General features: G+C 46.7%; 1 protein-coding gene across 5 annotated transcripts in view; it reads right to left on the bottom strand.

The window, feature by feature from the left end:
• Positions 1-11,453, bottom strand: part of TSPAN9 (tetraspanin 9) — a 266,949-nt gene extending 255,496 nt beyond the window's left edge. Inside the window, exon 1 of one of the 5 annotated variants that reach the window (XM_073314292.1) lies at positions 11,080-11,453. In XM_073314292.1, coding sequence (XP_073170393.1) covers positions 11,080-11,427 — 348 coding nt within the window. In that variant the 5' untranslated portion in view covers positions 11,428-11,453. The remainder of the gene's footprint in view (positions 1-11,079) is intronic. The other 4 variants (XM_073314272.1, XM_073314331.1, XM_073314301.1 and 1 more) reach the window with 4 other exon arrangements.
• Between the last annotated feature and the right edge of the window lie 12,121 nt (positions 11,454-23,574).

Raw genomic sequence — 23,574 nt, 5'->3', positions numbered from 1 at the left:
ACACATAGAGTCCTGCATATGAAGCCTTCAGTGGTAAATAGGTTGTGAACCACTGCTTTAAGCCATGATTTTAGGACTTCAGTGACTCAGCCAGAGGTTAGAGGTCTATTGCAGGAGTGAGTGGGCAAGGTTCTGTGGCCTGAAATGTGCAGAAGATCAGACTAGATGACCACGATGGTCCCTTCTGATCTTAAAGCCTGAGTCTATGTCCCTTCCGGTAACAGTCCCCCGGTTTTCTTAATTCCAGACCACGGCTGCTTGGCAAAGCTTGGGGAGGCACTGTAGGCATAGGAGCTGCATGCGGGCAGACTTATCAATAAGATACTGCCTCAGTTTAAACTATTCATATTTGGAAGGTTGTCTTTGCTATTGTGGAAGTATAACATTGTATAAGGGGACATGCTGGATACATTGTATATGAGAGGGCATGCCAAAACATGTTACAAAGTATCTGAGGGAGCACACGTAGGGACAGTTAGCTTTTGAATGGAGAAGCAATTAAGATAGAGCCAGCACGTCTAAGAAGCAGGCATCAGAATGGAAGGTGTGAAGGGCAATTAGTTAAGTTAACTGGAAGCTGTTAAAGGAGATTGTTAAGGGTGGCAGGTAATTGAAGATACGTGACTGGTCTCAGGAATTTCGAAGGGTGGTGACTAAAATCTTTTTCTTCTTTTGTCTGTAACTTCCCTGTAACTTGTTCTCCAAAAAACTGTATAAATTAAAAGACACAAGCCCCACTCAGGGGGCTTACTTCTAAATATATTAGCAGAGCAGCTTTGCTAATAAAACAGAGTGGTCTGATAAATTGTGAGTCTGAGTCAAACTTTGACACTATCCTACAGGCTAGAAACTTGGTTTTATTTTAAATGCAAGCTTATTCTGAATACTTTGCTGGTGAAGTTCCCCTCACTCATGAAGAGAAGTATCCCAGCTGCCTGACAGAATTTTTCCAAAGTGCTCTCAAATACAGTACATATAAATAATACCCTGCATGTTGTCCTTGACTCAATAAGGAAATGAACATGCTAGATATTATTAGCACACAGTTTCCAAGCCTTCATAACTTCAGTTACAGCATATCAAATCCCAGTTTCTTCAAACAGGGCAAAACAATTGTTCCTCGCTCACACGGAGTTACATTTTCAGTATGAAGAACGGAATGAAGCTGGCTTTGAGATAAGTGAATGCCAAGAAAAGCGTACAATTGTTTGACTCATTTTACATTTTAAACACAGCCATCCTTGCTCCAAATTAAAGTATGAAAAACTTCTGATGAAAAACCACTAACCCAGGAACTTATCCTTGCAACAAAGCCCGTTGCCAATTGTGCCCACATATCTATTCAGGGGACACCATCACAGGGCCTAATAACATCAGCCACACTATCAGAGGCTCGTTCACCTGCACATCCACCAATGTGATATATGCCATCATGTGCCAGCAATGCCCCTCTGCCATGTACATTGGTCAAACTGGACAGTCTCTACGTAAAAGAATAAATGGACACAAATCAGATGTCAAGAATTATAACATTCATAAACCAGTCAGAGAACACTTCAATCTCTCTGGTCACACAATCACAGACATGAAGGTCGCTATCTTAAAACAAAAAAACTTCAAATCCAGACTCCAGCGAGAAACTGCTGAATTGGAATTCATTTGCAAATTGGATACTATTAATTTAGGCTTAAATAGAGACTGGGAGTGGCTAAGTCATTATGCAAGGTAGCCTGTTTCCTCTTGTTTCCCCCCCCCCCCCCAGATGTTCTGGTTTAACTTGGATTTAAACTTGAAGAGTGGTCAGTTTGGATGAGCTATTACCAGCAGGAGAGTGAGTTTGTGTGTGTATGGGGGTGGGGGGGATGTGAGAAAACCTGGATTTGTGCAGGAAATAGCCCAACTTGATTGTCATGCACATTGTGTAAAGAGTTGTCACTTTGGATGGGCTATCACCAGCAGGAGAGTGAATTTGTGTGGGGGGGTGGAGGGTGAGAAAACCTGGATTTGTGCTGGAAATGGCCCACCTGATGATCACTTTAGATAAGCTATTACCAGCAGGACAGTGGGGTGGGAGGAGGTATTGTTTCATATTCTCTGTGTATATATAAAGTCTGCTGCAGTTTCCACGATATGCATCTGATGAAGTGAGCTGTAGCTCACGAAAGCTTATGCTCTAATAAATTGGTTAGTCTCTAAGGTGCCACAAGTACTCCTTTTCTTTTCTGATGAAAATGGTGAGAGTTATAAACAAAACAGGAGTTTCAAAGGGCATTCTCCATTATGCTCTCCATTTTTAAAGGTTTAAAAAAAAGTCATCCCAAAAAAACCTCTCTGCCTGTGTTTAACACCAATTCAGGGTGATCTTGCAAACAATACTACAAATAGTGTTCATTGCCATGAATAGTCCCATGGAAGAGACAATGTTCAGTATTAAATTTCAAAGGACCAGGTGCTTGGGTTATTAGAAGTCAGAGAATTTTAAGGATGGTCTACACACACTTTGTATACCACTTTAAATATATTGGTTTAGATTAGAAACATATTGTTAAAAGTAGTACAACTCTCTAGGGTGGATGCAGTTATACCTGTATAAAGGTGCTTCTGCTGAATATAGCTCAACAGGGGAATAAACTAGATCAGCATAAGGACCTTTATAGTGATAAATCTGCACCCACACCAGGGTACTGCTGCTTTAACAATATCAGTATAAAACACACACACACCCCAACGGACACAGTTAAATTGGTACAAAAAACTGTGTGGGCAGGCCTTAGAAATGTAATTTACTTTTCAATATTTAATGCTCTTAGATTCCTTTTTGTATTTTTCTCAGCACGGACAATGAAAGCGGACTCCCCAGCTATTAGTCACTTCCACCTTCAGAATTACCAGACATGAATCCAGTGCTGTAACGTTTGAGTTACAAATGCTTCAGTGATACCCTTTACATCCAAAGGAAAAACTCCTTTCAAAGGAATTTAAAATATATCAATCAAACATTCCTATTGTGCTTCTTAAAAACAACTTGACAGTCCTTTTAACTGACACTATTGCTGCAATTTTATCATAAGATATATCATAAATGAACAGAAATACTAAGCTTAATGCCTTTTTTTCCTTTTAAAGAATCATAGGCGTTAGAGATGAACAAGATGATTTAGTCAATTCCACCTCTTTGGGGCCAATGCAGGATAGTTCTAGTATATGTTTTAGTGTTTCTCTATCTAGCTTTCAGAGTCCTGAACAATGGGGCTCCTAACCTTCCCTTGGGAGACCGGATGACAGCCTACTACATCTCACTGTCAGGAAGTTTTTTCTGATGTTCAGGCTAAACTTTCCCTTTTCTTAATATCTTCTTCTTGATCTTAGTTATAAAACCTATGTATCTCGCTAAATATTTCCCCTGCCTCCTGTTTACACCCTTCACATACTTCATCCAACAAAGAGGGATCTTTCCATTGCTACTGTTGCAAAGACAGTTTCTTCAATTTAGATTCACATTTAGGGGACTTAAGGCAAAAGTATTACGCCTCAGCACAATGTAACTAAAAGTTTACATGTTGTCAAACAAATATTTCAGATATTGAACACAGCACCTTAGATGTAACAGAATTTTAAAAATCCAGTTCACTTGTCACCATCTATGCCCAATGTTTGCTTTCTGCATTTCTTTCAGTTTAGAGAAAAAGAGAGTGGAATCAGTTTCAGTTTGTTTATAGATAGGGGATTTCTGCCCAGGTTCAAGTGTCTGCCTATGTGCATCTTACTTCAGGGACCAGAGTCTCACTAAGACAGCAAGATCTATCCCTCAAGATTCTTTATTGATGGGCCCAAGTGTTTGGAACATCAGCAAAATTTGTTTAACATAGCCCCAAAACAAGTTGTGACACATGGCCAGAAAGGGTTAAGCATTCTGCAGGATAAGTGACCCAAATACAACCTTTAGGGACATACCGGTAGATAACGTTTGTGGTTTTGTGTGTTTACATATATATTGTTAGAGGTTAACAATGTAATGAAACAGTTCCTGTCTATGCTGTATTCTGCTAATTCAGAGATCAAAAGGAGATCTTAAAATTTAAATGAACTGTAAATATAGTTACAGGTTTCAGAGTAGCAGCCATGTTAGTCTGTATCCGCAAAAAAAAAAAAAAGGAGTACTTGTGGCACCTTAGAGACTAACACATTTATTTGAACATAAGCTTTCGTGAGCTACAGCTCACTTCATCGGATGCATTTCTAGAAAAAACCTTTTGTAGTGATAATCAAGGTGGGCCATTTCCAGCAGTTGACAAGATCATCTACTGTAGCTCATGAAAGCTTTTGCTCAAACAAATTTGTTAGTCTCTAAGGTGCCACAAGTACTCCTTTTCTTTTTGTAAATATAGTGCTATCACTGTATTGATCTCTCTTTGAAATGTATAGAAAATCACCCGTGAATGGTGGAAAACAGGCAATTGCCTTATGCTAATCTGTGTAGCTAATTACCGCTGATGTTTAGGAAATAGCTCTACTTCAAAGGACAATTGCCTGTTGTTCACCTAAGGACTCTGTGCTGTCAAGAAAAGACTTGGAACTGTACAAAAGTCTCTTGGGTGCTGATCTCAGATCAGCCTGATGCGTTATACAGGGGAAGCTTGAGTCGTAAGACTGAGATCTCCAGTCCCACCTGGGTCACCCTGGACATGAACATTGGACTATAACCTATGCACTAATTCTGAAAGAACTCTTTGCAACTACAAAGCTCACCATCTCTACTATAAAGAAAAGCTCACGAAAGGTTATGCTCAAATAAATTAGTTAGTCTCTAAGGTGCCACAAGTACGCCTTTTCTTTTTGTGAATACAGACTAACACGGCTGCTACTCTGAAACATCTCTACTATGAAACTGAGCTCAGAACTGTACTTATGTCTGTATGTATACTGATCTTTTAGCCAATACACTTTCTCTTGTCTTTTTTTAATAAATTTCAGTTTAGTTAATAAGAATTGGCTGTAAGCGTGTATTTAGGTAAAATCTTAGAATATTCATTAACTTGGGAGGTAATGTGTCTGATCTTTTAGGATTGGTAGAACTTTCTTATATGATGAATAAGATTTTCAGTAATCATCATATTTGACTTAGGTGTCTGGGTGGAAGCCCAAGGCTGGGTTACTATAAGGAAACTGTCTTTTGGCTTCTGGGCAACCAGTAAGGTAGAGTAGAAGCTGTTTTGCACTGGCTTGGTAAATCTAAGTATTGAAATATCCACCAGCTTTGGGGATTGTCTGTCCCATTCTTTGCAGTTTGCCCTAACTGAATAACCACAGTGTGACTCACCTGGAACCCTGATCACACAAGTATTCAATAAACTTAAGGTTGCTTTCAGACCAATTCCTACCAGATGCAGAGCCAAATCTTCCAAAGTAGCACCCAGACAGACACTCTTTGACAGGAGTAGTCAATAGGTGGACTGTGGACCAAATCTGGACCACCAGATGCTTTTGAACGGCCCCCAAAATCTTTGTATTTACTTATTTTTTTTGTTATTTTCTCTGAAGTCTGGACCTTAGCTATATCTTGACCAAGAAATTCGGACCTGGACAAAAAATAATTGATTACCCCTGTTCTATGACCGTCCCATAAACACCTGTACCAGGAGAAGGAGATGATGAGCTAAAATTAACCCTCTCCTCAACAGAGACCAGAGTCCCCTGCCTTATTGCACACACACTGCAGAAAATGAGTCTCGGAAGTATAGCAAGATGACCAAGTGCAGTTTTAAAGTTTCTCCTGGTACGATGGTCCTCCACTAAGGAACACTGAACTGACTGTAAAATAGCACAAAAAATTTATTCTGAGAGAACAGGAAAATCTAGTGGGACAGCCAGAGAGGGACTTGGACAGAAGGTTTCAGCACACAGTCTGCTGGGGAGTGCAAATGAGAGTGAGGAGTTGACTGCCTTTTCCTGCACCAAGAACACATACCTGTACTTTTTCTTTCCGTAGTGTTTGAAGAGAAACATTTCAAACAAAGGAACAAGTCTGTATTTCTTCCAACTGCCTATTGTAGCTCTTATGAAACAAAAGTTGGAACACTCCTTACAGAGGGTTCTAGGGAGAAAGCTAGGATGTGCTGAAGAAAGGATGGGACAATTTCCCCTTCTCTGATGGGGTCATCCTTCTGGATGCTGCTAAACCAGTCCTTCCTGAGATTACTTGTTCTGAAGGCTCGTAAAAATTGTTCTGATGAGGTAAACTTTCACCTTTGGAATGGACTAGGTTGCTCATAATGACACGTATTAAAGATACAGCATATATTCCCCCCAGCACCAAGGTCTTCACCTCTACCACCACCCACTTCAAGAACGAAACACCATATTGTACTGTCTATATGCTCTGTACTGAAGTGTTGAGGAACACAGTATAAACACCTCCAGAAAAGGCACTTAAGCTAAGTTTCCTTGCCCAGTGTTGCTGCTTCCTACATTGGATCTGGCTAAAACGTCAGTTTGTGCAAATGCAAAACCAAATGAATAGATTCCTTCATCTCTCACCTCTCTCAGCCAGCATCTGCACTCTGCTAACTCAGGTTTTATCACAGGTGAAGTGGAGGATTTTTGTGAAACCCTCTTATTAACAACATTAGCACCATATCAATAAACTGAAGTGCCAGCCCTTGTGTCTTAGTTATAACACTCAAAACCACTATCACTCACCTCGCACTTGGTTTTGGTTGATCTGACAAGTACCTCTGTTCTTTTCACAGAACAATAAATCTGAGGATATTCTTGCAATACAGAAAATTAATGGGAAACTTAACTTAAACTAGCCCAACTGTGAAACTACATAAATACGAGATTTTGTAAAACCCAAGTGAGACAGAAAGGTTTCTACAATTGTTTTTATACAAGCAATCCCTTGCAGTCCATTTTAAATGGAGGTTTTTACTGAATCACATATGAAATTGAATCATACAATCAGTGCAGCAGTTTCAGTGCTGTTTTCATAGATTCACAGTGTGGAAGTATAACATTGTATAAGTACAACGTTGTATAAGGGGACATGCTGGATACATTGTATATGAGAGGGCATGCCAAAACATGTTACAAAGTATCTGAGGGAGCACACGTAGGGACAGTTAGCTTTTGAATGGAGAAGCAATTAAGATAGAGCCAGCACGTCTAAGAAGCAGGCATCAGAATGGAAGGTGTGAAGGGCAATTAGTTAAGTTAACTGGAAGCTGTTAAAGGAGATTGTTAAGGGTGGCAGGTAATTGAAGATACGTGACTGGTCTCAGGAATTTCGAAGGGTGGTGACTAAAATCTTTTTCTTCTTTTGTCTGTAACTTCTCTGTAACTTGTTCTCCAAAAAACTGTATAAATTAAGAGACACAAGCCCCACTCGGGGGGCTCACTTCTAAATATATTAGCAGAGCAGCTTTGCTAATAAAACAGAGTGGTCTGATAAATTGAGAGTCTGAGTCAAACTTTGACAACAGATTCCGAGGCCAAAAGGGACCAATGCAATCATGTAGTCTGACCTCCCATGTAACACAGGCCATAGAACTTCCCCAGAATAATTCCTTATGAGCTGTGCTGTTCCCACACTTCCTTTTTTCAAATGTGCTGCCGATTTATTTTTTAAAATTGATAATGCATAACTGTATCACAGCTGTCATGGGGAGACCGAAGGATTTGGAAACTAGGCAGAGAGAACTTTACTTCTGGCACTCAGGGGGACAGTGTAGGAACTTGTGGGATAAACACACTCGCTAGGTATTTCTGCTACAATAATCAACAGTGAACTAAGTTAATATTGATATGTTGATGTTGACTGTAGGTTTCAGAGTTAACACCTCACTAAGATGAATGGGACATTTCACACTTCTGAGCTATTGTTTCAAGTTGTCTGAATCAGGCAAATGCTGTTGTGCTGCTTACATTCTGTTCATAGAATCATAGAACATCAGGGTTGGAAGGGACCTCAGGAGGTCATCTAGTCCAACTCCCTGCTCAAAGCAGGACCAATCCCCAATTAAATCATCCCAGCCAGGGCTTTGTCAAGCCTGACCTTAAAAACTTCTAAGGAAGGAGATTCCACCGCCTCCCTAGGTAACACATTCCAGTGTTTCACCACCCTCCTAGTGAAAAAGTTTTTCCTAATATCCAACCGAAACCTCCCCCACTGCAACTTGAGACCATTACTCCTTGTTCTGTCATCTGCTACCACTGAGAACAGTCTAGAGCCATCCTCTTTGGAACCCCCTTTCAGGTAGTTGAAAGCAGCTATCAAATCCCCCCTCATTCTTCTCTTCCGTAGACTAAACAATCCCAGTTCCCTCAGCCTCTCCTCATAACTCATGTGTTCCAGTCCCCTAATCATTTTTGTTGCCCTCTGCTGGACTCTTTCCAATTTTTCCACATCCTTCTTGTAGTGTGGGGCCCAAAACTGTACACAGTACTCCAGATGAGGCCTCACCAGTGTCGAATAGAGGGGAACGATCACGTCCCTCGATCTGCTGGCAATGCCCCTACTTATACATCCCAAAATGCCATTGGCCTTCTTGGCAACAACGGCACACTGTTGACTCATATCCAGCTTCTCATCCACTGTAACCCCTAGGTCCTTTTCTGCAGAACTGCTGCCGAGCCATTCGGTCCCTAGTCTGTAGCGGTGCATTGGATTCTTCCGTCCTAAGTGCAGGACTCTGCACTTGTCCTTGTTGAACCTCATCAGATTTCTTTTGGCCCGATCCTCTAATTTGTCTAGGGCCCTCTGTATCCTGTCCCTACCCTCCAGCGTACCTGCCTCTCCTCCCAGTTTAGTGTCATCTGCGAACTTGCTGAGGGTGCAATCCACACCATCCTCCAGATCATTTATGAAGATATTGAACAAAACCGGTCCCAGGACCGACCCTTGGGGCACTCCACTTGATACCGGCTGCCAACTAGACATGGAGCCATTGATTACTACCTGTTGAGCCCGACAATCTAGCCAGCTTTCTATCCATCTTTATAGTCCATTCATCCAGCCCATACTTCTTTAACTTGCTGGCAAAAATACTGTGGGATGTTTACAAGGTTGTCTTTGCAACCATAAGGGCTAGAAATAGTTTGTTTAAAAGGAAGCTTGGCTACTGGAGCATCAATCTGCAGCAAAAGGTGAATTTGCTGTGAATATCCTAGTCCCTCGCCACAAACTCTGCCTATACTGTTGCAACCTAAACACTCACTGCAGGACTAAGACTGCAAAAGTGAAAGCATCTATAAGAAGAAGCTAACATGGCAATTATTTTGCATTATCAAGCTAAGAAATATGCAAAAAGGAAACAAGAAGCATAAACCCATGACAAGTACATTACATTTTTAAAATTCTCTCTCTTTTAATAATCTGTGGGGCTATTAGCAGCACAGGTAATGAAATATCTGTTTAAAACATGATTTTTAAGTTGACATGCATCACTTTTAAAATAAATTAAAGTCTTGAGAGTTGTAAATTTGTCCTTGTGATCCATATCTAAAGAGCTTGTTTGTATCCTCCTCTTTGGCAGTAATTACCCAGTATAATTGCAGAGAAGGGCCTCAAAAGGTTCAATATAGCAACTAAACATACAAAAACAACAACAGCTTGCATTTACATAAAACCTTCCATCAAAGAAGGGTTTACCAACAGTAATGGTAAAGGTAAGGATTAGGTGTAGGCAGAGGCAGAGAGAAGGGCCTGATTTTTTGTTGAAGTCAGTGGCAGCTGTGAGCACTCAGTATCTTTCCAAATCAAGCCATAAGTGATTGACCTACAGTCAAACACAGGAAGTCCAGGGAAAAGTTAGGGCAAGAATTCAGATGTTCTGACTCCCAGTCCTGAGCTTTAATCATAAGTTCACAGAAATACCTTCTTATGACAATACACAACAGCATTAATAAAGGTGCTAAGTAACCCAATTGCAATTTTAGCCGACAAATACACCTCCTCCCCCACCACGTGCCATCCTTATCCCACCATACCCCATTTTCTATACACAACTCCTCTTCTGTACTGTATCCCCAATACATCTGACTCCCTTAGGAGCTAACTGCCTTCCAACAGCTCCCATGCCTCAGCAGGAGCTGAGTTAAAAGCAAGTTTCCCCAAATTCAGCAAGAAATGTTTCTTAACATTGCCTCTGAGTGTGAGGGGAAAATGGGAGCAAACATTAAATAAACCGAGAAGAAAGCCAAGAACAGTAAGTATGATGGTCAGGCCAGCCCTCTTCTGCAGTGTTCTCTTTCCAGCTGCACATTATTTCCCACAGGAGCTACTGCATTATAGGGGAACGCCTGATTCTAACTCACTGTGTGCCATCTCCTGAATCTAACCTGTCCCTGCTTTCCCCATCCCCCCCAGCGCTCTGCTCCCAAGATCAGATCTGTGCTTGAGCATCACAGAAGTTCCTCATCTCTCCTTGTGCAGCAGTAATATCGGAGCATTGTGGGGAGAGAGAGCAGACCCCCTCCACAGAGGCCGAGTGCATACGTAGTAAGGGGTTTCCCTTCGAACAGGATTATTTTCAGGGGAAGGGGAATTTAAAATGGATAAAATTATCACCATGAGAGTTTATAGAACAGCCCAAGCACTTCAGCCCCTGGCCCACAGGGGCCCCAGTACACACAGCCATTGTTGGGCTGGTCTCTTCTCTTTTTGCCACCAACTTCTCCATCTCTGGGGGAATCAGACACACACCAGCATGGGAAAAATAAGAGGCTGTTCTGTCCACATGGTACAGAGGGGCAATCAGCCACTACCCACCTCGCCCCACAACGCAGCCCTTATCCCCCTGCACAACACCCCTAGGCTCTCCCCTATTGCACCCCGCGCTCCCGGGATCTCCCAGCACCTTCCCTGCCATCCACGTCCCTTGTATCCCCCTTGCACCACCCTGTCCTCTGCCCCGCACCCCTTGCTTAACCCTACCCCAACTTGCCCACTGAACCCCCCCCTCCCCCTTGCCCCCCCCCCGCTCTGGGTCTCCCCCTTGCTTTCCCCTTCCCAACTTTTCAGGCCAGAAAGTGCAACTTTCCCAGCCGCTCCCGACCCTGCAGCGCCGGCGCCGGACTCACCGGGTCCCGGCGGGGAGCTGGGCCGGGTCCTGGGGGAGCTGGGATCGCACCGCGGGACGCGGCTCTGGGCTCCGGCTGCTGCCAGCGGAAGCAGGGGGAGGGGCCGGGGTTGCGGAGCGGGGAGGAGCTGGGGGGCGCTGCTGCTGCTGCTGCTGCTCGGGAGCAGGCGCCGGCTGCGGCCCCGCGAAGAGGGACGCCGCGCTCTGGCCCCGGGGGGCGGGGAGAAGGGGGGCCAGCGGCGTGACCCCTGCCCCTCCCGGGGGCGGGCGGAGGGGGGGGGTCTCGGCGGGCCGGGCGTTCCCCGCGGCTGCGGACGGGCAGGCAGCTGCGAGCGCCGGCCCCGGGCATGGGTGTGCTTAACCCTGCGGGGCCGGGCTCGCTGCTGCCTGACGCCGGGGCCGGCCTGAGTCTGGAGCCGGGCAGCGGGCTCCGACCCATGTCGCCTGTCCCAGGCTCGGCGCCGCCCCCTTAGCCGCCAGAAAGGGACTGGAGCCTGCCAAGGCCCCTCAGCCGCTTCCTTCCCTTGCCTCTGCTGCAGGGCTTTGGGCTGGCCATCTTCCCCCCAGCGCTCACTCACTGGGGAAAGGTTTCCCGCCAGCTGGAGCCTCCTTCACACCCATAGCACAGGGGCAGCCCTCAGGCTGCTCTATTTCTTGCATCACAGAGACCTCCTGGGGTAATGCGCATGATTGGAATATCGGTATCGAAGGTTTCAGAGTAGCAGCCCTGTTAGTCTGTATTGGTTAGTCTCTAAGGTGCCACAAGTCTTCCTTTTCTTTTTGGTATAGAAGGGTACAGCTTGCTCAGGAAGACTGGCAGGACAAAAAGGGAGGAGGTGTCGCCTTATATATTAAAAATGTATACGTGGGGGCAGAGGTTGAGACAGAAATAGGAGAGACTTTTGAAAGTCTCTGGGTAAGGATAAAAGGCGTAAAAAACAAGGGTGCTGTAATATTACAGCCCTCCTAACCAGGAAGAAGAGGTGGATGAGGCTTTGTTTTAAATAACCTAAAAAAATCATCCAAAGCACGGACTTGGTGATGGGGGACTTCAACTACTCAGTCATCTGTTGGGAAAATAACACAGCAGGGCACAAATTATCCAAGTTCTTGGAATGTATTGGAGACCATTTTTTATTTCAGAAGGTGGAGAAACCTACTGTGGGAGAGATTTGATTTGACAAATAAGGAGGAACTGGTTGAGAATTTGAAGGCAGCTTGGGTGAAAGTGATGAAATGGTAGAGTTCATGATTCTAAGGAATCGTAGGCGGGAGAACAGCAAAATAAAGACAATGGATGTCAAGAAGGCAGACTTTAGCAAACTCAGGGAGCTGAGGTAAGATCCCATGGGAAGCAGTCTAAGGGGAAAAACAACTGAAGACAGTTGGCAGTTTTTCAAAGAGACATCATTAAGGGCACAAGACCAAACTAACCCACTGTGTAGGAAAGGCAGGAAGTATGGCAAAAGACCACCCTGGCTTAACCAGGAGATCTTCATTGATCTAAAAATAAAAGAAGAGTCCTACAAAAGTGGAAACTAGGTCAAATTACAAAGGATGAATATAAACAAATAACAAGTATGTAGGGACGAAATTAGAAAGGCCAAGGCACAAAAACGAGATCAAACTAGCTAGAGACATAAAGGGTAACAAGAAAACATTCTACAAATATGTTAGAAGCAAGAGGAAGACAAAGGACAGGGTAGGCCTGTTATTCAATGATGGGGGAAAAACAATAACAGAAAATGTGGAAATGGCAGAGGCGCTTAATGACTTCTTTGTTTCAGTTTTCACCCAAAAGGTTGGTGGTGATTGGATGTCTAATGTATCATAGAATATCAGGGTTGGAAGGGACCCCAGAAGGTCATCAAGTCCAACCCCAATTTAGTGAATGTCAGTGAAAATAAGGTAGGATCAGAGGCTAAAATAGGGAAAGAACAAGTTAAAAATTACTTAGACAAGTTAGATGTCTTCAAGTCACCAGGGCCTGATAAAATACATCCTAGAATACTCAAGGAGCTGACTGCAGAGATACCTGAGCCATTAGCAATCATTTTTGAAAAGTCATGGAAGACAGGAGAGATTCCAGAAGACTGGGAAAGGGCAAATATAGTGCCAAGCTATAAAAAGGTAAATAAGGACAACCAGAGAAATTACAGACCAATCCAGCTTAACTTCTGTACTGGGAAAGATAATAGAGCAAATAATTAAGCAGTCAATTTGTAAACATCTAGAAGACACTAAGGTGTTAAGTAACAGTCAGCATGGATTTGTCAAGAACAAATTACGTCAAACCAACCTGATAGCTTTCTTTGACAGGGTAACACAAGCCCTGTGGATGGGGGGAAGTGGTAGACATGGTATATCTTGACTTTCATAAAGCTTTTGATATGGTCTCGCATGACCTTCTCATAAACAAAGTAGGGAAATACAACCTAGATGGAGCTACTATAAGGTGGGTGCAGAACTGGTTGGAAAACTATTCCCAGTGAATAGTTATCCATGCTTCTCAGTCACGCTGGAAGGGCATAACAAGTGGGGTCCCACAGGGATCAGTTCTGGGCTACTTCTGTTCAATATCTTTATCAGTTATTTAGATAATGGTATAGAGAGTGCATTTACAAAGTTTGTGGACAGCACCAAGCTGGGTGGGTTGCAAGTGCTTTGGAGGATAGGACTGAAATTCAAAATGGTCTGAAGTAAACAGGATGACATTCAGTAAGGACAAATGCAAAGTACTGAACTTAGGAAGGAACAATCACTTGCACACATGACTGCCTAAGAAGGAGTACTGCAGAAAGGGATCTGGGGGTCATAGTGGAACACAAGCTAAATCTCAGTCAACAGTGTAACACTGTTGCAAAAAAAGCAAACATCATTCTGGGATGTATTAGCAGGAGTGTTGTAAGCAAGACACGAGAAGTAATTCTTCCGCTCTGATTAGGCCTCAACTGGAGGATTGTGTCCAATTCTGGGCGCCACATTTCAGGAAACGTGGACAAATTGGAGAAGGTCCAGTGAAGAGCAACAAAAATTATGAAAGGTCTAGAAAACATGACCTATTAGAAAAGATTTTAAAAAGTGGGTTTGTTTAGTCTGGAAAAGAGAAGACTGAGAAGGGACATAACAGTTTTCAAGTACATAAAAGGTTTTTAGGAGGAGGAGGGAGAAAAATTGTCCTCTTTAACCTCTGAGGATAGGACAAGAAGCAAATGGCCTTAAATTGCAGCAAGGGCGGTTTAGAAAAAATTTAGAAAAAATTCCTAACTGCCAGGGTAGTTAAGCACTGGAATAAATTGCCTAGGGGCGTTGTGGAATCTCCATCATTGGAGATTTTTAAGAGCAGGTTAGACAAACACCTGTCAGGGATAGTCTATAATACTTAGTCCTGCCATGAGTGCAGGGGACAGGACTAGATGACCTCTCGAGGTCCCTTAGTCCTATGATTTAATAACCCCTCTGGCTCCTGGGTATTAACACACTCCGGGTATTGGAGACAGGGAACCCGACCCCCACCCCCAGTTACTGCTTAGCTCAACTGGGCAGTCTTGTAATGTCTCCTCACAAAAATATCCCTCCAGCCCCCATTAGCTCCCTGGTCCTGAGGAGCCCAGAACTGAACCCAGCATTAAGGATGCAAGCTCCCCAGTGCTAAATTAGAATGGCAATTGCCTGCCTACTACATGAAATCAGCAGGCCTGATGGGTATGGCCCTCCTCTGCACTGGCATTTACGCTGCCATATCACATGGCAAACTCCTTGCTAACCTGTTGGCTGCTGTCACTTCCAGTCTCTCTTGCTATTCCTGCTGACAGACCCTGTAATATTTTTTTATTCTAAGCCAGAGGGGAGCCTCTAACTATATCTCCTTGCTTCTGTGTATCAGGGAGACAACTACCTCTCTTGGATGCCTTAGGCCCAATAGAGAGCTCTCCATGGAGTTAGATTCATCCAGCCTGGATGCTAGTGGAAAAGCAGCAAAAACTTCATATAGCCTGATGCTGCATTAGCTGTTCTGTGATCCCCACTGCAACCATGGCATCTAGGGGAAACCTTGGCAGGAAACTGGAGTGGAGAAATGGGGCAGGGGGACATCCCCAGAGCTCTGGCAGAAACCCATGTAATGCTAGGAGATCTGCATGATTCCATAGGTGGACCCACTACCCATTCCACAGGCTGGAACAAACAAATCCCAGCACCACAAAGTGCAAGGAAAATCTCTGAGTTCCCCTCCCTCCAGAGTCTCACCCTCTTGGTATTTCTGCAGGAGGAGGTAATTATTCCCTGTTTCACCAAGGTAGCTCCCCTGTGTATTTCTCTGTCCCCCATGGCCTTTGCCACTCCCAAATCAGTAGCACCTGCACAATTAATTTGCTTTTTATCACCTCATCTTCCAGATCTTCAGTAATAAAGACTGACATGTGAAGCCAGGCCTCACCATGCTCATTACCATAGAATCTAAGCACTTCCCATTAGTGATTAAACAACATGACTAATGTCTGTCACATGTTTGTTCTCTCATTCTTTCCTCAGGGGGGAAAGTGTGCACAGTGGAGTGGTTTGTTTGATGCTGATAAATGCAAAGTAATGCACATTGGAAAACATAATCCCAACTATACATACAAAATTATGGGATTTATATTAGCTGTTACCACTCAAGAAAGAGATCTTGGAGTCGTGGATAGTTCTCTGAAAACATCCATTCACTGTGCAGCAGCAGTTAAAAAAGCTAACGGCATGCTAGGAACTGTTAGGAAAGGGACAGATAATAAGACAGTAAATATAATGCCGGTATATAAATCCATGGTACGCCCTGTCATAAATATAAAGGGAAGGGTAACCACCTTTCTGTATACAGTGCTATAAAATCCCTCCTGGCCTTATTGGGATCCAGGAAGTGGGCAGGTAAAGCCCGCCCACTGCTAAAGGATCCCCCCCCAGCCTAAGGGGGGGGTCCACAGGACCTGGAAAACCAAATAATTACGGGGGACAACTAATGAACAACAGGGACAGGAGTGCGGTCAAAGGGTCAAACGAAGGGAACCTGACGGGGACACCGAGCAGAGAACCCCGGACAGCGCCCACTGCTCCTCAAAGGCGTCAAGGGAGTCAGTGGACGCTGCCCACAGGAACTCTGCCCGGAGGCGTGAACGGACAGAGGATCGGAAATAGGCCCCACAGTCACAGGAGACTCCATCGGCCAACCTCCTCACCCTGGTTTTATAGATGGCCACTTTAGCCCAGAGCCAGGAGGAGGTTGACCAGGAGGTCCTGTGACTTAGTGGGGCCACGGACAAGGAGTGCATAGATAAGGAGGTGAGGGGAAAAGTGCAACCAAAATCTTAACAAAATATTCGTGAGGAGCCGGAATAGGGGCTGCAGCCTGGCGCACTCCAGGTAGGGTTTCCCTCACGCCGCAAAAGGGGCAGGTGTCCAGGATTGGGGTGAACCGCGCCAAGTACATGCCCGTGCTCACGGCCCCATGAAGGAGCCGCCAACTGATATCCCCGGCGGGCCTTGGGACTAAGGTGGAGTATAGGCTGGCCCACCGGGGCTCTGCACCCTCTAGAGGTGGCAGGAAGTCCCGCCACTTTGTGTCAGGGCGGGACGCGAGGGTGAGGACGTGAAGGGTGTGGAGCACAAGCGTTTCTTTGGCGCGGTCTGGAACCGGACCAGCTGCAGCTCGCTTAGCCGGCTCACGGTGAAGGGGTGGGGTGGGGTCTGTTGGGTCCACGGGGCAGGGGCCCGATGAAAAGGTCCGGAGGGGTGGAGGGTGGGCAGGGCATGCCCTCTCTTAGGACCCTGTCGAGGTAAACCCAAGCAGCGGGCGGCAAAGCAGCCCTCAGCTCCTGAAGTACGCACAGGGGAGTACGAGATCTGGAGAGCCCCATGCACTGAGCGAGCATCAGGGGATCCAGCCAGTCTCCTCGGTCGTAGTCCAGGAGGTCTCCGACTCTGGTAACTTCTACCAGGATCAACCTCTGGCACACCGAGGGGGACTCCGCCACCTGCACACGGAGCTGGGGGTTGTGTAGCATGGGCTCCGCAAGGAGATCTTCCCCCCTGGAGGCCGCCACGGACCTGGTCGCTGTGAACAGTTTCCAGGTCCGGAGGAGGTCCTGGTAGAAGACCGGCAGCCCGGAGAGGTCTCGCAGAAGACCTCTCGGATGGAGGTAAAGGAGCTGCGGGTCATATCAGAGCCCTCGGAAGTGGTGCAGAAGGCGTGCGCTAGTATGCTCCACGCCGGACTACCTGCACCATAAAGGAGCCTCCGCAGGACCTGGAGGCAGAAGACATGGACCTGAGTGCGGAGACACTTCAGGCCCTGCCATCTCTCCTCCAGAGGTAGATGGAGAACCCCTGCAGAGACCCAGTGCAGTCCTGACCAGAAGAACTCCAGAATCGACGTCCGGAGGTTGGCCAGGAAATCCGGGGCCGGGACCAGGGTGTTGAGCTGGTACCAGAGCATGGACAGGACTAGTTGATTAAGCACCAGTGCCCGCCCTTGAAGGGAGAGACACCGGCATAGTCCTGTCCATCTCCGGAGCCGCTCTACCACCCTGCCCTCTAAACCATGCTAGTTCTCCGGCGGAGATGGATGCGTGGCAGAAAGGTAAATGCCCAGATAGAGCAGCGGACCCGCGCTCCACCGGATGGCCTGAAGCACGGGTGGGAGGGAGCTCGCCTGCTGCCAGTCCTCTATCGCCAAGCCAGAGCTCTTGACCCAGTTGACCCGGGCGGAGGAGGCTGCCGAATAAACAGCCTGGCAAGCCTCCACCCGTGCCAAGTCTCCCGGGTCCTGGACCACGAGGAGCACATCGTCGGCATACGCCGACAGGACCAGCTGCAGCTTCGGCTCCCGCAGCGCCAACCCCGTCAACCTCCTGCAGAGGAGACAGAGGAAGGGCTCGATCGCCAGAGCGTACAGCTGGCCCGAGAGGGGACACCCCTGCCGTACTTCTCGCCTGAAGCTGACTGGTTCGGTCAGGGTCCAGTTGAGCCTGACCAAACACTCTGCGGAGGCGTACAGCACCTGGAGAAAACCCACAAACCGGGGTCTGAAGCCAAATGCTCGCAGAGTGCTCAGGAGATACCCGTGATCCACCCTGTCGAATGCCTTCTCCTGATCCAGGACAGGAGGGCGAACGACAGACCATCCCTACACTCGAGTTCCAAGAGGTCCCGGACCAGATACAGGTTGTCGAAGATGGTGCGGCCTGGGACGGTGTAGGTCTGGTCTGGGTGGATCACGTCCGCCAGCACGGACCCTAGCTGCAGCGAGATGGCTTTCGCTACGACCTTGTAGTCTGTGCTGAGGAGCGAGACGGGATGCCAATTTCGTAAATCGTGGAGGTCCCCCTTCTCTGCACAAAAGAGGGAGGACCCTGCTCTGAAAATACTTGGCACAGACGGTCACTAGGTCTGGGCCGAGGATGTCCCAGAAGATGCGGTAGAACTCCACGGTCAGCCCATCCATGCCCGGAGATTTATTGGTGGGCATGCGGCGGAGGGCTTCCGAGAACTTGGCCAGAGTGAGAGGCAGCTCTAGCTGGTCTCGGTCGCCTGCGCTGACCATCGGGAGTTTGTCCCAGAGCACTCTGCAAGCGTTAGGATCAGTCGGATCTGGGGAAAACAGGCCTGCGTAGAAGGCCCTGGCCCTCCCGCACATCTCCGCTGGATCTGTGAGGGGGGTGCCGCCTCCTGGCCAGAAGCAAAATCCTGTTACCTGTAAAGGGTTAAGAAGCTCAACTAACCTGGCTGGCACCTGACCCAAAGGACCGATAAGGTGACAAGATACTTTCAAATCTTGGCAGGGGAAGGGGAAGGGGAAGGGGAAGGGGAAGGTTTTTGTTTGTGCTCTTTGTTTCTCTTCAGCTTCGAATCTGGCCAGCTCTAGTTTATTAGCTGCTTTACTGGTATTCATTTTCCTACTTTCTTGTGCTTAATTTTGAACCAGAGATCATTTTGAACCAAAAGCACAGATCTGAAGAGGTGTTTTTTTTAAGCTGGGAGCAGCTAGAGGGTTTTCTGTCTATTTGCCTGGAGACAGAGGTGTTAGTTTTTTTACAAAAGGATTTTTCTTTTTTGAGCTGGAGTTTTCTCTACCTAAAGGCAAGGTAGTTAACCTCCTGCAGGGAAATTCACAAGTTGTTTTTTTTCCCCCCCCTAACTCTTGGGTTTAGCTAGAGTTAAGCACAAGAAAGCAGGAAAATGACTACCAGCGAAGCAGCTAATAAACTAGAGCTGGCAGATTTTAAAGCTGAAGAGAAACTAAAAGAGCATGATAGACAGATGGCCTTAAGGCGCTTGGAGATGGAAGCAGAAAAAGCCAGGGTGGAGGCAGAGGAAGCTGCCCACAAGAGAGCTGTGGAGGCAGAAAAAGCCAGGGTGGAGGCAGAGGAAGCATGCACTGGAGATGGAGAAGGCAAGGCCTCAGCAGAATATACCACTCTATTGACACAGGTAATGCTCACCCAGTCAGAGCCGAATCTTACTGGGTGTCTCCTCAAGCTAAAACTGCTATAGAACGGGAGATCCAGGATATGCTACAGATGGGTGTAATCCACCCCTCCCGCAGTGCATGGGCATCTCTAGTGGTTCTAGTTCCCAAACCAGATGGGGAGATGCGTTTTTGCCTGGACTACCATAAGCTAAATGCTGTAACTCGCCCAGACAATTATCCAATGCCATGCACAGATGAACTATTGGAGAAACTGGGACAGGCCCAGTTCATCTCTACCTTGGACTTAACCAAGGGGTTCTGGCAGGTACTGCTAGATGAATCTGCCAAGGAAAGGTCAGCCCTCATCACACATGTCGGGCCGTATGATTTTAATGTGCTCCCTTTCGGGCTGCGGAATGCACCCGCCACCTTCCAAAAACTTGTAGATGGTCTCCTAGCAGGATTGGGAGAATATGCAGTCACCTACCTTGACATTGTGGCCATATTTTCGGATTCCTGGGCAGAACACCTAGAACATCTACAAAAAGTCTTTGAGCACATAAGGGAGGCAGGACTAACAGTTAAGGCTAAGAAGTGTCAAATAGGCCTAAACAGAGTGACTTACCTTGGACGCCAGGTGGGTCAAGGAAATATCAAACCCCTACAGGCAAAAGTGGATGCTATCCAAAAGTGGCCTGTCCCAAAGTCAAAGAAACAGGTCCAATCCTTCTTAGGTTTGGCCGGATATTACAGGTGATTTGTACCGCAATACAGCCAAATCGCTGCCCCACTGACAGACCTAACCAAAAAGAAACAGCCAAATGCAGTTCAGTGGACTGAAGAGTGTCAGAAGGCCTTTAACCAGCTTAAAGCGACACTCATGTCTGACCCTGTGCTAAGGGCCCCAGACTTTGACAAACCTTTCCTAGAAACCACAGATGCATCTGAGCGTGGTGTGGGAGCAGTCTTAATGCAGGAAAGACCGAATCTAGAGTTCCATCCTGTCGTGTTTCTCAGCAAGAAGCTGTCTGAGAGGGAAAGCCACTGGTCAATCAGCGAAAAGGAATGTTACGCCATTGTCTACGCTCTGGAAAAGCTATGCCCATACGTTTGGGGGATCAAATATTGTTTGGAATGATTTCTCCTTTATTACTCCCTGCTGGTTATTGCTAATGGAGCCATTATCCACTAGTTTCAGAGTAACAGCCGTGTTAGTCTGTATTCGCAAAAAGAAAAGGAGTACTTGTGGCACCTTAGAGACTAACCAAATAAATTGGTTAGTCTCTAAGGTGCCACAAGTATTCATTATCCACTAGGTGGATTTTTGCATAGTGATTCTCTCATGTTTCTTTTTGTCCTGATGTATATGTAACAGCCCCTCTGACGTGTCTCATGCCCATTAACTATAGCATTAATATAATCTGCTTCTCTACTTCCTTTGCTAGTCTTTACCCAACTCAATTTCAAGTGAAGGGTGATCTATGATTAAGGCATTGGACTGGTACGAAGGAGATCTAGGTTCAATTCCCAGCTTTGCTGTAGCTTCCTTTTGTAACCTGGGGGCAAATCACTTATTCTCTCTATGCCGCAGTGTCACACCTGTGAAATGGGATAATAATCATCTTTCTCCTGCCCTTTGTCTTTCTCTATTTATGCAATAAGTTCTTCCAGGGAGAGCCTGCCTCTTTCCATGTGTAAATACAACACCTAGCAGCATGGGGCCTCTAGGCTCTACTGTAATTCAAGTAAAGGATAATAAATCATTTCCAGCAAAGCCGCTTTGTTTTCTCTCCATACCTTTACCGTTGTGTAGTTCTTTTTGAAGCCCCAGTGATTATTTCTTAGAGGGTTTTGTTTTGTACTCAGTGGAATTGTAGCTTGCTCTGCCTTAATTAAGCTGGGCTTAATACCTGCGAGAAGAGGCTATGGGGGCAGAGATCATTCCACCCCAGAAGGGGGCCCAGCCCCCGAAGTGGTTCTGCATCGATCTCACCAGATCTGCAAGAGGACACAGTTCTTCTAGTCCAGCCTAAGCCCCTCCCACCCCAGGCCACTTCCCGGTTCCCCAACAGCACAGCTCTGTTAGAGCACCGCCCCTGGAGCCCATCCGTAAGGGTGAGTTTCCCCAGAACTGTGAGATGGAAAATTTATTGCAGCCTCAGGCAGCATGAACTTGCTGTTGGTTTTTCCACTGGATTTGGGGGCAGGGGTAACGCATGTCTTCCTGGACCCAGATCATTGACCCCAAGGCATTAGGGGTCTATGGGCTAGGGTAAGGGGATGGTGCCACAAAGATGGCTTACAAACCCCACCGTGGGAGAGGGCCGTCTGCATGGATGGCACCTTCCATATGTGGACCGTACAATCTAGCCTGATGTCTAGTAGAGTTCCTCAGCATGCTTCCACACGCTTGGATTTTAATGTCATCCTATTGCACCATGACCACCAGTCGGGTTGTATTTTATGCTGTTGTTTGGTGTTTTGCAATGTGAACTTTTAAGGTTTGTAGGGATTCTTACCCGTTTAGCTACACTAGCACACTCGCCCAGCAGGGCCGGATTAACCTTTTTTGGGCCAGCTCCAAACATATTTGTGGGCCTCCATGGAGGCAATGGAGCATGGCGCAGGGAGGTCAGTCCCCAGATCAAGGGGCCAGCCGGGGCAATGGGGCAGTTGCAGACGCACAGTGGCCCACCCCCACTGCCTAGTGCCCCAACACACACATCTTCCCCACCCCCCTCACAGCTCAGCACCCCCCAGGCTCCCTAGAGGCCCACTCTCCCACGCCCTGCCCCCCAGCCACACTCACCGGGGCCCTGCTGGGAGGTGACTATGTCTGTCAGGCTGAGCTGGCAGCGCAGCCAGGGCTGGTCCCGGGGCGGGGAATCACTCCAGACCCTCGGGAGTGGCACAATCAGTCAGGCCAGGACCTGCCCCAGCTGGGCTCCCTAAGACACACTTGCCTAGAGGGGCCCAGCCAAGCCCCAGACACTGCCCCCCCCACCCCCAAACTGGCCAAGACTGGCCAGGCTTCTGCACCAGTCCCAGGCGGCTCAGCTCCAGGGAGACAGGCAGGGCCCCACAGGTGGTGGGAAGCAGAGACTGCCTGGAGCTGGATGCGCACTGAGGGAGCCGGGGGGTGGGGCCAGGGGGCAGAGAGGAGCCCTCGGCCGGCCAATGGGCAGGCCAAGAGGAGCAAGTGGTGGGCAGTGGGGAGCCAGCGGGCTGGCGGGGTCTTGGGGCGCAGTGCAAGCAGAGCAGGCCAAGGCCCCTTCTGAGCATGGGCCTGGCACCACTGTAAACCTGGGCCTGTCACCCAGTGTAGGTGCACCTAACAGAAGGGCGTTGAGGTACCTAGTGGAGAGGGAATCTTGCACGGCTGCTGTCAGTGGGGTTTTTTTTTTTCTGTGCATGCAGAAAATATCAAACTGTCTCCAGGGCTATCAGACTGACCCCACCCCCTCCTTTTGCCTCCAACAAAAAACATAATTAAAAAAATGTTAACAAGGACATTAAAATAAATTGAATTTAAGCTTTCAGTGCAGGCTGGCAGGAAGGATTTAGGAAGTGGCAGGGGAAGTTGAGCAAATATTTCAGGAATGCTGGAAGTTCATATTTATAAATCCATGCTTTACTGAACAGGAAAAATAATCTCTCAGGGTTTAATCTTTATCTGCCATTAGCTGAGCATGGTTGTTTTGCTACTTGCTGTGGTTTATGGGTGAGGATTTAGGATCTCATAGGATTAAAAATAGGTAGGCTTCTCCACAGACAATTCACTTATTGTCCACTGAAGTGTTACTACAATTGAGATTCACTGAAAACTACTTCCCCTCCCCTCAATTTGTATTTTGAAATTTAGACTAGGTAGCGGTGACACCTAATGGACAATAATGGAGCTGTAGCTGAACACTGCACATATGGAATGCTGGAATTTTAGGAATTTAAAACTAGGCTGTGTGTTCTAGTTCTGTCTTTTGCTTGTTCTTACATAGGCCCAGGGGTGCAACATATGCTCCACTCCACAGCCAACCAGTTCTGCCCACTGCCAAG

This window comes from Lepidochelys kempii, chromosome 1 (genome assembly GCF_965140265.1).
Source record: "Lepidochelys kempii isolate rLepKem1 chromosome 1, rLepKem1.hap2, whole genome shotgun sequence".
NCBI lineage: Eukaryota > Metazoa > Chordata > Testudines > Cheloniidae > Lepidochelys > Lepidochelys kempii.
This window is presented reverse-complemented; position numbering and strand designations above follow the sequence as displayed.